The sequence below is a fragment of the Muntiacus reevesi genome, chromosome 5 (assembly GCF_963930625.1).
Source record: "Muntiacus reevesi chromosome 5, mMunRee1.1, whole genome shotgun sequence".
NCBI classification, from domain to species: domain Eukaryota; kingdom Metazoa; phylum Chordata; class Mammalia; order Artiodactyla; family Cervidae; genus Muntiacus; species Muntiacus reevesi.
The window spans coordinates 42,769,253-42,784,211 of NC_089253.1; the positions used below are offsets into that span (position 1 = coordinate 42,769,253).

At 59.0% G+C, this 14,959-nt stretch overlaps 1 protein-coding gene and 1 non-coding gene across 2 annotated transcripts; both read left to right on the forward strand.

Annotated features, from left to right (window-relative positions):
• The first annotated feature begins 4,717 nt into the window (after positions 1-4,717).
• On the forward strand, positions 4,718-14,146 carry RHOD (ras homolog family member D). Its single transcript, XM_065936578.1, has 5 exons — positions 4,718-5,007; positions 9,556-9,643; positions 10,477-10,586; positions 12,916-13,050; positions 13,555-14,146. The coding sequence occupies exons 1-5, from the start codon at positions 4,876-4,878 to the stop codon at positions 13,720-13,722; spliced, it is 633 nt and encodes a 210-aa protein (XP_065792650.1). The 5' UTR covers positions 4,718-4,875; the 3' UTR covers positions 13,723-14,146.
• Positions 8,167-8,239, forward strand: TRNAG-UCC (transfer RNA glycine (anticodon UCC)). Its single transcript has one exon. It is a non-coding gene; the product is annotated as a tRNA-Gly (tRNA).
• Positions 14,147-14,959: the final 813 nt, after the last annotated feature.

Genomic DNA, 14,959 nt, shown 5'->3' on the forward strand with positions numbered 1-14,959 from the left:
ACGATGAGGAAGCCCCGCTGCTTTTAGGTTTTAGGGTCATTCAGCAGGGCCCAAACCACGGTCTCCCACTTCTTCCCGCCCCTTCCTCCCCTTCCACCCCACCTTCCCCTGCTCCTCCAGCCCCAGGCCCCTCTGTCTGGGAGCCCCACCCAAGAGGCCAGGTGTGGGGGTCGCCGTCCTGACAGCGGCAGTGGGGGGCCAGGCCGCACGTGGGAGGGGCGGGAGGAGCCGCAGCAGCAACCACGGGTGACAGCAGCTCAGACTGTCCCTTCCTCTCTCCCGCCTTGTCGCCTACGCCTGCAGACCCCTGAAGGGACAGACCAAAAAGCCAAATGGACACTCGGGCTGGGCCACAGGCCTGCCTCACTCTCCTCCACCCCGCCCCCCGCCCCACTATCAACCTTCCCGTCCCAGCCAGAGTGGTCAGTAAAAGCGAAGCAGGGACGAGAGGCCTGCGTCTCCAGCCCTGAGCTTCAGTTAAACGGCGACCGGAATTGGTGGGTCTGGGGAGGCCAGACAGAAGGAAAGGGGACAAGAAACCCTTCTGGGTTCCACGTGCCACAGACTGAGTCTGCTGCTTGCTTGTTTGTGAGACAGACTCCTTCCTCTCAAGAGCCTCAATTTCCCCATCTGAAGAATGGGCACATTGATCAAGAAAGTCTCTGAAGGCACCTGCACCCCCACGTACCAGTTGTGGGAATTTGAGCAAATTATCTGTCCCCTTTGGGCCTCAGTCTGCTCACTCGTCAAAGGAGGATAGGAATTAAACACACTCCATAGGATAGAAAATCGCTCAGGCCTGTCCAACTCTTTGCGACCCCATGGATTATACTATACAGTCCATGGAATTCTCCAGGCCAGAATACTGGAGTGGGTAGCCTTTCCCTTCTCCAGGGGATCTTCCCAACCCAGGAATCGAATCCAGGTCTCCTGCATTGCAGGAGGATTCTTTACTAGCTGAGTCACATAGGAAGCTCTTAGGATAGAATGAAATGCCACATGTCAAGCGTCTGGCACACAGTGGGTGCTCAGGAAATGCGAGGGCAAGGCTTTGGGTGGAGGGGTTCTGGAGCTCTGGGAACTGGTGTTTGGGATGAAAAGGAGTGGAGGCGGAGGACATTGGGAGGTTTGAAGAGCAAAGCGTCTGTGTCCCCTGCCAAGACACCCCAAAGGGCAGGACGCAGAACCAGGCCTCTGAAGTTTCACCCCCTCTGGCACCCACTCCAGGCGCCTCCATCCCCCTCCATGAACGCCCCTCAGCGCAAGCCAGGAGCACCGAACAGAGGCCGCAGCCCTGCGTACTGACGGTGCAGGGAGCAGAGTGGCCACACGGGGGCAGCAGAGACTTGGACAGCAGGGAGTTCCGGCCTCACGGAGGATAGGGGCGGACCGTCAAAAATGGGGCAGATGGGCCAGGGCCATGGGGGGCCTTGGAGCAGATGGGGGCCGGAGGATAGTCACCTGTCTGCTGACCCCGCGCTCAGGTCATATTCTGAATTCATTCAGCCAAGCAACTGTTGGTCCTTTCTTTATTTCTTCAGTTTGTTTATTCTTTTGAGTCAGCCCATCTTCCTTTGTTTCTCTCTCCCTCGCTCCTTCACCTGCCTTCCTTTTCCGTTTGTCCAGCCGGTCAACTGGACATAACATCCTGAGCCACGGCCAAGCTCCAGTCTGGGGCAGGACTCCCATCTAGGGGACAGAGGTGGGTGGGCCTCCGTCCCTGCCATTGGGCGCTCAAGCCTCGGCAGGGGGCTGGGAGAGCCTGCCTGGCTATTGCATTTGAAGGAAGGACTTCCGCCTCAGGCCAAGGACCTGGGGTCTGCAGGTCAGTGACCCGCTGAGCGGGGTGCTTGAGGACTCTGGGCCTGGGACTCCTGGGGTCTCAAAGGGCTGAGTCACCCACAAGCTGGTGGTGAACAGCAACCACAGAAAACCAGAAAACAGCAAACAGTACCCTGATCAGGCCGACTGTGACCCAGGCCACCTCTTCATCCAAAACAAACCTCAACAAAACAGCACCATCCTGGGCCCGGCATTGTCTGAGATTTGGGGAAATTCCCTGGCAGTGGGGCAGATTCTCTGGCCAGTGACTAAATCTCCGTCTGGCAGAAGCAGGAGCATAGTGTGAGAGTGAGGCTGGGTTTAACATCAGGGGACGTGGGTTGAAATCCTGGCTCAGGACTGTGCTAGCCTGACACAAGCCACTGCCTTTCTCTGAGCCTCAGTTCCCAGATCTGTAGAATGGGGGAATTCCTCAGTCTGCCCAGCTCACAGTCTGAGCACTAGAGGAAATAACGCATATGAGGTGTGATGTTGGGAGAGAGAAAGCCCGGCTCTGCAGTCAGAACCGGCTTCCAATTCGAGCTCTGCCTCGTGCTGGCTGTGGACCTTAGACAAGAGCTTAAACCTCTCTGGGCCTCAAGTGCCCCATCTGTAAAATGGGGCTAACACTCCCCACCTGCTAGGGGGCAGAAGAGCCTCCACATGGTTGGCAGTCCATTGATGGGCGCTGTTACTATTAGGAAATGTTCAGTGAAACTCTAAAGCATGACACACATCAAGAGTGTCATTAGAGTGATTATCCCCGTAGCAACCAAGGCCAAACACCTCTGCCTGACTCTCAGCTCCCTCCACCCCTAGTCTTGCCCCACCTGCCTCCCAGCCTTGCCACCCAATGCCTGATGACAGCAGTCATCAGGGGAGCCTAGGGGATGACGAGGCCGACAGCTGATTGTTGGGGGTGGGGTTCCTCCCCACCACTCCTTGGGGCGGGGAGCCCTGATCAGTGGCTACACACCCAGTCCGGTGCCAAGTCACTGCCCAGCCCTTTGGCAGTTTCGGGGAGGAAGGGGATGTCCTGGGGTGCTCCCTCCATCCAGGTGAGGCTTCATTCGGCCTACTGACCATGGCCCTGGGTGAGTCTGGAACCGGAGTCAGCACCCTGGGCCCTGCCCCCCAGCAGAGGGGTGGTGACTCTTGCCCAAGCTCCCTCTTTGGGCCACGATGAGGTTTAAGGGGGCTGAGAGTGGTTTTTCACCTCTTGGCTTGGAACTGTGTGAGGTGATGTCATGACCTATGTGGGGGAAGGTGAAAAACCCCAAGACTCCTGCCCTGTTTCTCTGAGCTTCAGTGAAAACAGGCCATGATCTGGGGAGGTCCTTGTGCTCATTTTAGAAATATATATATTCAATTCTGGCTGCTAACAGGAGAAGGAGGCCTTCCCAGATGTCGCTAGTGGTAAAGAATCTACCTGCCGATCCAGAAGACGATGCAGGTTGGATTCCTGGGTCAGAAAGATCCCCCGGAGGAGGAAAACGGCAATCCACTCCAGTAGGCCTGACTGAAAAATTCTATGGACAGAGGAGCCTGGCGGGCCACAGTCCACAGGTTCACAAAGAGTTGGACATGACTGAGTGACTAAGCAGACACAACTGGAGTAGGAGGTCAGGTGACAGTGAGTTTCCAGTTCAGTTCTGTGTTAATTCCTGGTGCCCAAAGTGCTCCACTATCCAGGCCCCATTTAACCCTCAAATTCACCCCCAGGACCTAATCCAACCTCACCCATCACCACAGGGGAAGACAGCACCCCTCTCCACTGCAAACCACCCCCCCCCACACACACCTCTGTACCTTACACATGCTGTTCCCTCCATTTGGAACCCTCTTCTCTTCCCCCATCTAACTGTGTTTCACTTTTTCCTCCAGACTCTGGCCCCTCTCTCTAACCACCCTCAGCCTGAGTGCGGGGCCCTTCTTCCTGACTCCCGTCCACTGCCTGTGCTGGCCATCGCTGGAGCCCTCATCACACTGATACGTCCCGCTTATCTCCCATTCTAGGCTATGAGGGACTTTTTTTTTGTTTTTAATTAATTTATTTGTCTGCATCAGGTCCTAGTTGCAGCATGCAGGGTCTTTCGTTGTGGCTCGAGGGGCTTAGTCACCCCACACGTGGGATCTTAAGTTCCCCACCCAAGGATTGAACTCACATTCCTAGCATTGGAAGGCAGATTCTCAATCACTGAACCACCAGCGAAGTCCCTGTGAGAGACTTGAACTTCTACAGTTCAGAGTCCCCAGGCCCTTGAGCACAGGTGGTCATCAGTGTTGGTTACACAGCAAGAGTCACACATGACATCACCGACCATGTATCAGACCCTGCTCTGAGCACTTTACAGATGGAAGCTTCCATCGCTTCCCCCAGGCCATGCCCCATGCAGAGGGGAGACCCACAGCTAGTGAGACTTCTTGGTACTGGCTGGGGGAGGGGAGGTCCAGCTGGCTGCCCGGGTCACCCCCTTCCCACCTGCCCCGGAACACCTGCAGGAGGGTTGTGGGGTGTTCTGTCTCCAGCGAGATGGGGGGGAGGCATTCATTCATCCACCAAAAGTCACCAGTTCCTGCTCCTGCCCTGCAAAGACTAGGCACTGAGGACCCCGTCCCTGCCCCCCACCAAGTTGGTGGGCCAGCAGGGCTGACCCCCACCTCCCTGCTCGGCAGCAAGTGGGCCAGAAGCCTCGTCTGTCCCCGTCCACCCGGTCACTGCCCAACTACGAGCCTTCTCTGCATCAGACCGGGGTGCGCTCCTGAGGGACCTAGGCCAGATCTGGGTCCTCCACTTCCTGCAGCCTGAGGGCCCCACAGAGCAGGGGTTCAAGAAGAGTTTGTCTCGGGCCTCCGGGGTCCAGGGCCGTGGGCCGTGGGACGGGAGGGGCAGGGCCGCGGAATGCGCCCGGCCGGCCCCTCACCTGGGCCGCCCGCCGCCCGCACTTCCTCCCGCCGCCCCGCCCCTTCCACATTCCTGCCCCGCCGGCCCCGCGGCCGCCGCTCCGCTCGCCCCGGCCCTGCCTCCCTCCCTCCGTCCCTCCGCGCCCCGCGATGAAGGCGGCCCAGGCCCCGGGCGAGGAGGCGCCGGGCGGCGCGCGGTCGGTCAAGGTGGTCCTCGTGGGCGACGGCGGCTGCGGGAAGACGTCGCTGCTGATGGTCTTCGCGGAGGGGGCCTTCCCCGAGGTGAGTGTGGCCCCCGGGCGCCTCCGGCCCCCCGAGGAGGGAGGGACGGGCACCCGTCCTGCCTCCCGGCAGAGCCTGGGGTCCACGGCAGCTCTCACCGTGCCCCCGGGAGTGAAGGACTCAGTGGCATCGTCTGTAAAGTGCCAAGAACGGCACCTACCCGGGGGAGGTGTCTGGGGACGGACTTGGGCGTCCTGGGGACGTTGCGGGTCCTAAGAGAGCCCTCGGTGGCACCGCTTGGCTAAGAGGATCTGACCACTCTCGGGGGAGCTAGATCGCCTGGCTTCAAATCCTGGCTCTGGGACTTACAGCTGGGCGCCCTCGGGCAGGCCCCTTACTCTCTCTGTGCCTGCAAAATAGGAATAGCAATGGTGCCCAGCTCACAGGGTCGCAGCGATGAATGACTTCACACAGGTCAGGGGCTGAGCTGCAGCAGGAAGGACCCTCTGAAAAGTGGCAAGCGTTCTTCTTGGGAGACATCATGTCTGCACCCAGCTCTTGCCCCTACGATGGCTGTCCCGTGGGCTCAGCCTTAGAGGGTCAGAACACAGCAACCTCGTCAGACAGCTGGGTTGGCATCTCCGTCTCCCCCAGCTGGGGCCCACCGTGCCTTGCTCAGCCTCTGTGAGCCTCCGATCCCTCATGCGACCTTCCCGGGTGGAGAGCCCCAAGGGTGGTGGCGAGGTAGCATTAAGGCAAGGCTAAGACACGGCCCCGGGTGGTACCTGGCATGTCGATGCCTGGGCACGTGGACTGTCTTTCCCTCCCCAGCATGCCCACCGCCTGTCCAGGAGGACTTGCCGGCCCCAGGGCAGGGTGAGACCCACCCAGTGTGTACCCCCTCAGCCCAGTTCCCCTGGAGTCCATGGGTCCCCTTGCAGCAGTACCGCCCCCTCCCCTAGATCCCCGCACCCGCCACCCGAGGTGGCGGTGGGAGTTGGATGGGGGAGGCTGGCGAGGCCCGGCCTGCTAACGGAGTCAGCCTTTCTTTCCACTGTGGCAGCATCAAGCCAACTCTTGCTTTGTGGTTTTGGGAGCTGACGTCATGTCCTTTGGCCAGTCACATTTTTTTTTTTTTAAGTTGGGGGGAGGGATGTGTTTCCGGGCCCCCAGATGCTGCCTGTGAGAACCCAAACCCAGCAATTATGGCAGAGTTGCGGGGAGCTCCACAACTTCCAGGCGACCTGAGGCCTGAGAAAGGGGCCTGGGAGAGGGGCCTGGATGGGGGCGGGGGGTGGGAGCACCTCATCGCCACTGTCCTGGGCTCTGAGACATCCTCAAGGGTGAGACCCATTCCGACTGCAGAGGCTGCAGTGTGGAAATAGGCATTCCCAGTTGATGTGAACGAAGTGTGTGTTAGGAAAGGGAGCACATGACTGTCACCAGGGGGCTGCCCTGCCACCGGTCCTCCCGTTTGGGGATCCTCATTCCCGGGGACCCGTCTGCCTCCAGGCGCAAAAGAGACGCTTCATTTAAAGAAGCACAAGGTCTGAGAGCGGAAAAGGCCTTCAGTTTATAGCTGGAAAGACAGCGGCCAAAGAGAAGAGTCTGGCCTCGGGGCACAGGGCCCGCCCATGAGAGCGCTGGCCTAGAACCCAGGTCTTCCTGGCCGTGACCAGGACATCCTCCGCAGCACCCCAGAGCTTTGCGTGCCAGACCAGCCTCCTCCTGTCCTGGCCCTGGACGCCTCCTCCTGACAGCCCTCCAAGCCCAGGGAGCCAGCAGCTAGGAGACTTGGGGTCCCGTATGCCAGGCCTCCTGCCTGCAGGGAAGAGCAGGCTGGGATCGGGAGGGCCTTAGGGGTCTGGAGGGCCTCAGTGAGCCTTGTCTGGCTGTGGTCCGACCTCAGGTTCAGTTCAGAGCTGGAGAGTAGAGAGAAAGCTCCCGAGGCAGGGGGACTCCTGCTTGGGCACCGGCCCCTGACACTTGGGGCAACAACTGCAACCACAGGGCCAGAAGCCTCGGGGCCCCACAGCAGGGTCAGGGTGGAACGGGGCTGGGCACACCAGCTGACCTTCCAGGGCCAGCCGAGTTCTTCCTGGCGCCCAGCTGGGACTCCCATGGGTGTGCTTCCCCGGGGAAACTCCTGGGTCTCCTCTCTGGAGCTGCGTCTCCTCTGCTCTAATGGTCCATCTGTCTGTCTGTGAGCGCTGTGAGGTCAGACCCAAGCCTGAGTCATCTGCCCTGGTCTAGCTGGGCCCAGTCCTGTCTTTCTGCAGGAGGACAGATAAGATTAGGTGCTTATTGGTCCTGCAGGCAGAGAGTAGCCCTGCCGGGGGGTTCAAAGAACAAGACAGAAGGTGTCGATGGAGTCTGCGGGATGACATTCCAGAGGGGAGAACCCAGTCCCACTCCATGAACGGGGCTTTCCTGCTCAGCTCTGGTGCCAGGGGCTAGAGTGGGTGACCTCAGGAGAGACAGGTGAGGAGGGTCTAGCCGGGCCCCTGGAGCCTGAGAGACCTGGCCCCATCCTCAGCCATCTGTCTAGTGTGTTACCACGGGCCGGTCACTTCCCCTCTCTCGGCCTCAGCGTCTTCAACAGGAAAATGGGGTGAGGGGAACTTCCCTGGTGGTCCAGTGGTTAGACCCCTACGCTGTCACTGTGGGAGGCACAGGTTCAATCCCTGGTCAGGGAACTAAGATCCCACATGGCGAGTGAGGCCAAAAAAGAGAAAATGGAGATAGTACCAACTTTCCAAGGTTACCAGGATCAGAGATGGTGCCCATAGAGAGCCTCGCAAAGCAGATCCCTCGAGAATGTCGGTGACGGTGTTATCTCCACGGACACTTGCAGAGTCCTGAAGTGTGTCTCTTGAGAACTCCATGGCAGGTTGCCCTGCACCCCAGATCAGGAGGGGTCCTGCCACAGCGGGCAGCCAGGCTGGGAGCTCAACAGATGTCAGCACCTCCTCGGTGACAGGCTGGGGGGGGGTGGGGGTGGGGAAGGGGCACCTCCTGGAGGGGTGGATGCTGCCCCTGGCACCCAGCTTCCTAAGCAGTGGGTGTTTGACCTTGCCTGCCAGCCAGCCTTCGCTATCACACACAGATACTCGCCTCCTTTAACCAGCGAGGGTGCTGGCCCAAGGTCACACAGTGAGTGTGTGCTAAGCCCGTCCAAAGCCAAGCGTATCTCATTCCAAAGCCCGTGCTCCTTGGACTTCCCCGGTGGTCCAGTGGTTAAGACTCTGCTCTTCCATTGCAGGAGGTGCGGGTTCGATCCCTGCTTGGGGAACCGAGATCCTACATGCTGTGTGGCACATAGCCACCATGTCACACTGCCCCCCACCAGGCCCGAGGGGAGGTGGCGAGGAGGGGGCATGGGAAGGAGGGGGCAGCCCGAGTCTGTGAGTGGAGGAAGCGCCAGTGACTAGAGTCCAGGGTGGCCGACCCCGGGGCCATCCTTGACTTCTCCGTCCCGCCTGGCTGCCTGCTCTGTGACCCACCTTTCTCCCCACCCTCCCCACCGCTGCTTCCCAAGTGCCCTTGAAGGACATCGCTGACCCTCTGCTAAGTGACTGCCCCTCCCAGTGGCCAGGGCCTGACTCAGAGGGCCAGCGGGCAGGCAGCCTCGAAGTCCTCCTGAGTCACGGGCAGGTGGGGGCCCCAGCTGGCATGGGAAGAGGGGAAAACAGGGTCCCCTGGGCTATGGCCCAGCCCTGAGCAAGGGGGCAAGACGTGGGTACCCAAAAGGCAGGGGGTCCAGCGTGCCGCTTGGTGCAAAGGGCTTGTGGTGTGAAAACCTCCCCCCATGTTGCTCGGCCCCCCTCTGTACAAGCTCCCCCTCTTCGTTCCTGCGCTTCTGTAAAAGCCCCTCCTGCTCCCACTCATCCGGCCTTTGTGGAGAGGGGCGAGCTCAGCCTTAGCGGGCCTGGGGTGGAGGGGCCCCTGGCCGGGTGACCTCCCCCTGGGGCCAGGAAGGGCAGGTAAGAGAGATAGAAACAGGAGCAGCCTGGTTGGATTATGAGAGGTTGAGAGGCAAAAGAGGGGACCCCGCCTCTCCCTGACCAAAAGCTAGGAGCTCCCCAGGGTAGGCAATGGGTCTTTATTACTTGCTCCTGAATGTCCAGAATCAGACCCAGAGAAGGTGCTCGTGAATGAATGAATGAGTGAGTGAGTAAATGAACAAACATAGGTTAATGTCATTCTAGGAGGCAGAGACAGCAGGAAGGAAGGCTCGGAAATGGGACAGTCTGGACGAGGACAAAGATAAAAATAGCAGTCCTGGCACCTGTAGAATGTTAGTCTGTACCAGGCCCTGGGCTCGGGGCACCATGTGAAGCTCCCGCTGTGGTGGGTGCTCTGGGAGACCCACTCTACAGTCTCAGAGGGGCCCAGGGAGGTTCGGTGCCTTGGGGGGGTGCACAGCTGCAAAGTGGCCTCTCTGGGTCTGAACCCCATCAGTCAGTTCCCTCCCAGAAACCACCCGCTCTGCCCTGCCGACTGCCAAAGGGGCTGTGCCGCGGGCATTCCTGGGCTCTGGCCTGGTTGCCCGGACCACCGCCCTTCAGAAGCTGCGCTCTTAACCACCCCCGACTCCTTCTTCCTCAGAGCTACACCCCCACAGTGTTTGAGCGGCTCGCCGTGAATCTGCAGGTGAAGGGCAAACCCATCCACCTCCAAATCTGGGACACGGCAGGTGGGTGCAGGGCTGGGGGAGGGGCCCCACCCCCTTCCTTCTGAACCAGGGAGGCCGACAGTCTCCAGGGGACGGGTGTCGGCCTGAACCCTCCTCTCTGTAGCTCCCCTGACCCAGGGCAGCCCACTGGGTCCTGGAGACGAGGTGGAACTCCTGGCTCTCTAGAGGCGGACTGTTTCTGGCCTCCTGAGCGTTCCACCCTGGCTTTAGCTCCTATAAGATTGTTCGACCTTGACTTCTGACCTCCAGCTTCCTGACCTTGCCCACAAGAAGGTTCAAAGTCAACTACATCAGAACACAAAGCTAGGAGACTCCCCTGGCAGGCCAGCAGTTATGACTGTCTCCCACTGCAGGAGGCCTGGGTTCAATCCCTGGTCAGGGAACTAAGAGCCCACAGATCAAAAAAAAAAAAAAAAGAATTCAAAGCTAAACTCAGGGAATCCAACAGCCCCCTTACCTTGTTGGGCTGTGACATCTTGGCCCAGGTCCCGCCTGCGTCTTTCTCCTCATCCCCCAGCTTCCCCCAAGCCCAGGGTAAAGCAGGTTTCTGAGTGGGGGCCTCAGAAACCCCCTACTCCTGCCAGGACAGGCTCTCTCAGCAAGTGGTCTCACCCAGGCTGGGGCTGGCATATCCCATAGGCCGGCCAGGGGGACATGGCCCCAAGGGGATCATTCACGGGCTGGACTCTGAGGCACAGAACTAGGCCCTGGTCTAGTCCACCCGCTCAGCTCACACCCATCCCCCTGATCTTGGCCGGGGTGACCTCTCTGAAGTTGGGGATGTGCTGACAGTGGGCAGATCTGGAGGGAGTGACCGCCCCCCACTCTACCAGGGCAAGTGGACTATGACCGCCTGCGGCCCCTGTTCTACCCTGATGCCAGCGTCCTGCTCCTCTGCTTTGACGTCACCAGTCCACACAGCTTCGACAACATCTCTAACCGGGTAGGTGGCACCGGGGTGGAGGTAGGGATGGACAGGGAGACATAGCTCCGTAGCCAGGCCACTCTGCTCCGCCCCTGCCCAACCGACTGTCAGAACCTCGCAGGGCCTGGATGATGTGTGGTCCAGTGTGTTTGGCATAACTGTGGGGAAATGGAGGCCCAGAGTGGCTTACCCAAGGTCCCACAGGGATCTGGGGGCAGGGTCTGGACGAGTCCAGTACTTCCTGCCTGCCCACACCGCAGACTCAGAATGCTGAGGCCTTTCTACCATGACCCTGCCTGAGGATGTGGGGCGACCCAGTCGCCCCTGCCTCTCCCCAGTCCGGGCCTGTTTGAGGTCACAGGAACTGTCAGCTTCCCATAGCGTGACCGCTGGCTCCCAGTGGCCGCCCAGGACATCCCCTGATCACAGCAGAGGTCCCCAAGGCTGCTCACAGGTGTTGGGAACGTGGCCGCTGGAGTTCCTCTGCTCCGGCCAGCAGCTCCCGCTGCCAGGGCCTCCAGGCGTGCGTGAAGGGCGTCTCCAGGGCCCATCAGAACACAACCAGTGACAGCCGTAGTAACAATAACCACAACGCTGATTTACTGAGTACTTAATACGGGCCAGGTGCAGTTCTGGGCACCGACATATTTACTCAGCTAACCTAGAAATGTTATGGAGGAACTTCCCTGGTGGTCTAGTGATGAACACTCTGCACTTCTAGTGCAGAGGGTGCAGGTTCGGTCCCTGGTCAGAGAACTTAGCTCCCGCATGCCCCACGGTATCACCAAAAAGTAAAAAAAAAAAACCAAAAACAAACAATTTATGGAGCAGATACTATCGTCCCCAGATTGGGGCGCTTGCTCTAAGATATACATCTATTAAAGTGGTAACCCTGGGACTTGAACTAGTCTGCTCCATGCAGTCATTTGGAAGGTACCTCTATGTGTCAGGACTGTTCTAGGGACCAAGGACCAAGCTGGGATCAGGGTACCGGCAGATGGGGTGGTGAGAGGTGAGTGGGTACCGAATCTGGAAGGTAGAACCAAACTACCAGGGTTTGCAGATGGATTGGACGTGGGTGGGAGAGAGACATTCACTCAGAGCACCTGGAAGGTAGACTTGCCGTTTCCCAATATGAGCAGGAGCAGGCTGAGGGCAGGGAGGTGGGCCGTGGAGGCCCCTTGGACATCCCGGTGGAGGGGCAGGCGGAAGTCTGAGTCTGCGGTGCCTGGGAGGGGGCAGGGCTGGGCAGATCCATTTAGGAGCTGCTGGTGGGGAAGAACTGTGGACTTGGGGTGGGGGGCAGAGGGGAGCTGTCACTTGGACAACCAGGGGTGTGGGGCCCTGGGGCACTGTGCCGACCAGCTTTCGGAGGATGGAATGATCGCTGATGCCAGGGCTTAGCTAGGACGAGGTCTGATGAGATGCCCTGTTGGACTTAGCAAAGTGGAGTCAGAGAGAAGACCCTTGTCAAGGGCAGTTTTGTGGATGGGAGAGTCGCTGGGACCCCATACAGACCCCATATGTCTCCAGAAGCCAGACAGTTTGATGCCGGTTTTCCCTGAAACTGAGCCGGCGTGCGCTGCTGGTTCCAGGCTCCCGGGTTATAGTCCAGACTGAAATAACCCAGCCATGAGGCCTCGCATTCCAGAAAGCAGCTGGCAGGACAGGAGTGCCCCCTCTGACAGGCCAACAGCTGCTGCAAGCATTTTCGTGAGCGGCTTTAGTTTTAGAGCCTATTTCTTTATAAATTTTGCCGCATTGGGGAGATGGTCCTGGAGCCGCTTACCTTGCAGAGCAGGTGGGGACAGGGCTCAGGGCGCTAACCTCTGGATTCAAATTCTAACAGTTCTAGTCTTCTGACCAAGCCCAAGTTATAGAGCCTCTCTGCGCCTCAGTGAGTGCATCTGTGCAATGGGACTGATGATAGAGCTTGCCTCACGGAGACTTGGGGGTTCATGTGTTCATTATGTGTAAAGTCTTAGCCTGGCCCAGACTCCCTTCTCTTCTTAGGTACTTAGTCAGTGAGTTGTTCCCTTGCTCAGTGGCTCGGTCATGTCTGACTCTTTGCAGGCCCATGGACTGTAGCCCGCCAGGGTCCTCTGTCCATGGAATTTTCCAGGCAAGAATGCTGGAGTGGGTTGCTATTTCCTTCTTCAGGGGATCTTCCCTGACCCAGGGATTGAACCCCTGTCTCCTGCATCAGCACTGCATTACCACTAGCGCCAAGAGTGCTCCCTAAGCTGGCTGTGCCAAGTATCACCGTCAGAGTCCACCTGGAGGTCAGGACAGCGGCCCGCCCCCCTGATCGCTCACACAGGCGCCCTCCCTGCCCCTCTCCCCACAGTGGTACCCAGAGGTGAATCACTTCTGCAAGGAGGTGCCGATCGTCGTCGTGGGCTGCAAGACTGACCTGCGCAAGGACAAGGCGCTGGTGAAGAAGCTTCGGAAAAACGGGTTGGAACCTGTGACCTACCACAGGGTAGGAGACGCAGCCCAGGGTGGGGTGGGGTGGGGGGCAGGAGAGGGCACCCCTGGGCTGATGCCACTTAGGCCCAGCCTCTCAGCACACACAGGATGTGGAGCAAGGGTGGGGGGTGTTTTAGAAGCAGCCGTGGTCAAGAACTGCCAGACTCGGAAGTTTCCAGTGTGGATGGAGAGGGAGTGGAGTGCACATCAGATGGTCCTGCCCCCCCCACTTCACAGCCGGGGGTTCCTCCTAGCTTTTTAGTCCGCAGGTCCCTCTCTGTGGCACACCTGGGTCAGGCCGGGAAGTTAATTAGTTGGTACCTGGAGAGGCAGAGACCCAGCCAAGAACTGAGGCAGGACACTGAATGAAACAATCAGGGTGCTGGGGGCCAGCGCTGTGGGCACCCTAGGGGAGTGCGCCCCGGATGGCCAAGGGGCCTGGTTGGGGGGGGTGCGGCTGGACGGGAGGCCCCCAGCGGCGGCCAGCTGACGGCAGCCCTGTTGCACTCCCTCCTAGGGCCAGGAGATGGCGCGGGCCGTGGGCGCCGTGGCCTACCTCGAGTGCTCGGCTCTGCTGCAGGAGAACGTCCACGCCGTCTTCCAGGAGGCGGCCGAGGTGGCCCTCAGCAGCCGCGGTCGCAACTTCTGGAGGCGGATCACCCGGAGCTTTTGTGTGGTGACCTGAGGGCCTGGGCCCCTCCGCGCGCCAGCGCCCCGGCAGCACAGGAAGGAGCTGGTTGCTGACCTTCTGCCCAGCTGGCTGGGCTGGACCCAGTCCCCAGGCTGTGACCACCGACCTGTACCTCAAACAGATGGGCACCCCCGAGGCCAGCCCCTCGACCCTGGGGCTGGGATCCTGGGTTGCAGTGAAACCCCTCTGAGGCCTGAGGAGGGGGGTCCCGGGCTCACCAGTCCTATGGAGGGCTGGTCCTGGAGACCCCTGACTCACTCTCGTCTCCCTGCCCTGGACCACACGTCCTGGAGCGGCCTGCGTGCCCTGGCGCCACCTTGTGGCTCTTCTCAGGGCTGTGCCTTCGGGACCCTCCAGCCGGACAGCTCACCCCGCCCCACCCCCCTCCCCCCGCCCATCCCAGTGGTAAATACTTTAAGATGACATCACTTGTCCGTGCCTCTTGTTTTGAAATGCCTTTACACACGTGTTCCATGTGGGGGATAAAACCACACTCTGTGTAGGCACTGGGTACAGTATAACTACCTGGATCCAAACCAGGCTATCACTTTTGGACCTTGGGCAAGTTACTTGGGCTTCTTGCCTGTGAAAGAGGCTGGTGCCTGGCACACACAGGGTGCTCACAAAAGGCTCACAAGTATCACTTTTATTTATGATAAATAGAATAGATACTATTCACGGGTGTAATGTACATAGTGTATTACACGGGTATAATTGTACAGTCTATAGTATTGTACAGTCAGAGTTCTCCAGAGGAACAGAACCAATAGGATGTATATTCAGAAGGTGATTTTAAGGAATCGGCTTAAAAACACAGTTTTGAGGACTGGCAAGTCCAAAACCTGTAGGACAGGTTGGAGGTCGATGTTGCTGTCCTGAGTCTGAATTCTGAAGGGCAGCAGGCTGGAAATTTCAGGCAGCATTTCTGTGTTGTTGACCTGAGGCAGAATTCCTTCTTCCTTGGGAAACCTCAGTCTCTTCTCTTAAGACCTTCGACTGATTGCATGAGGTCCACATACACCGAACCAGCCACTCACACCCACCCCCTCAGTTTCATTAGAAACAGCTCCAGGTGAGGGCTCCTAGCTCAGATTACAGAGCTGAGCTGAGACAGGGAAGTGATGTTAGGGACCTGCTCAGAAAACCCCACCTGGATTACAGGCTCCACTCCAGGGTCTTAATATAAGCTGTTCAGTGGTGGGAAACAACTGTTCCTGGCCTAGATTTCTAG

Bases quoted from the DNA above. Each gene is read 5' to 3' on its own strand.
- RHOD (XM_065936578.1), top strand. From the start codon at position 4,876: ATGAAGGCGGCCCAGGCCCCGGGCGAGGAGGCGCCGGGCGGCGCGCGG. The intron at 5,008-9,555 runs GTGAGTGTGGCC...CTTCTTCCTCAG, and splicing joins CGGAGGGGGCCTTCCCCGAG to AGCTACACCCCCACAGTGTT. The intron at 13,051-13,554 runs GTAGGAGACGCA...ACTCCCTCCTAG, and splicing joins AACCTGTGACCTACCACAGG to GGCCAGGAGATGGCGCGGGC.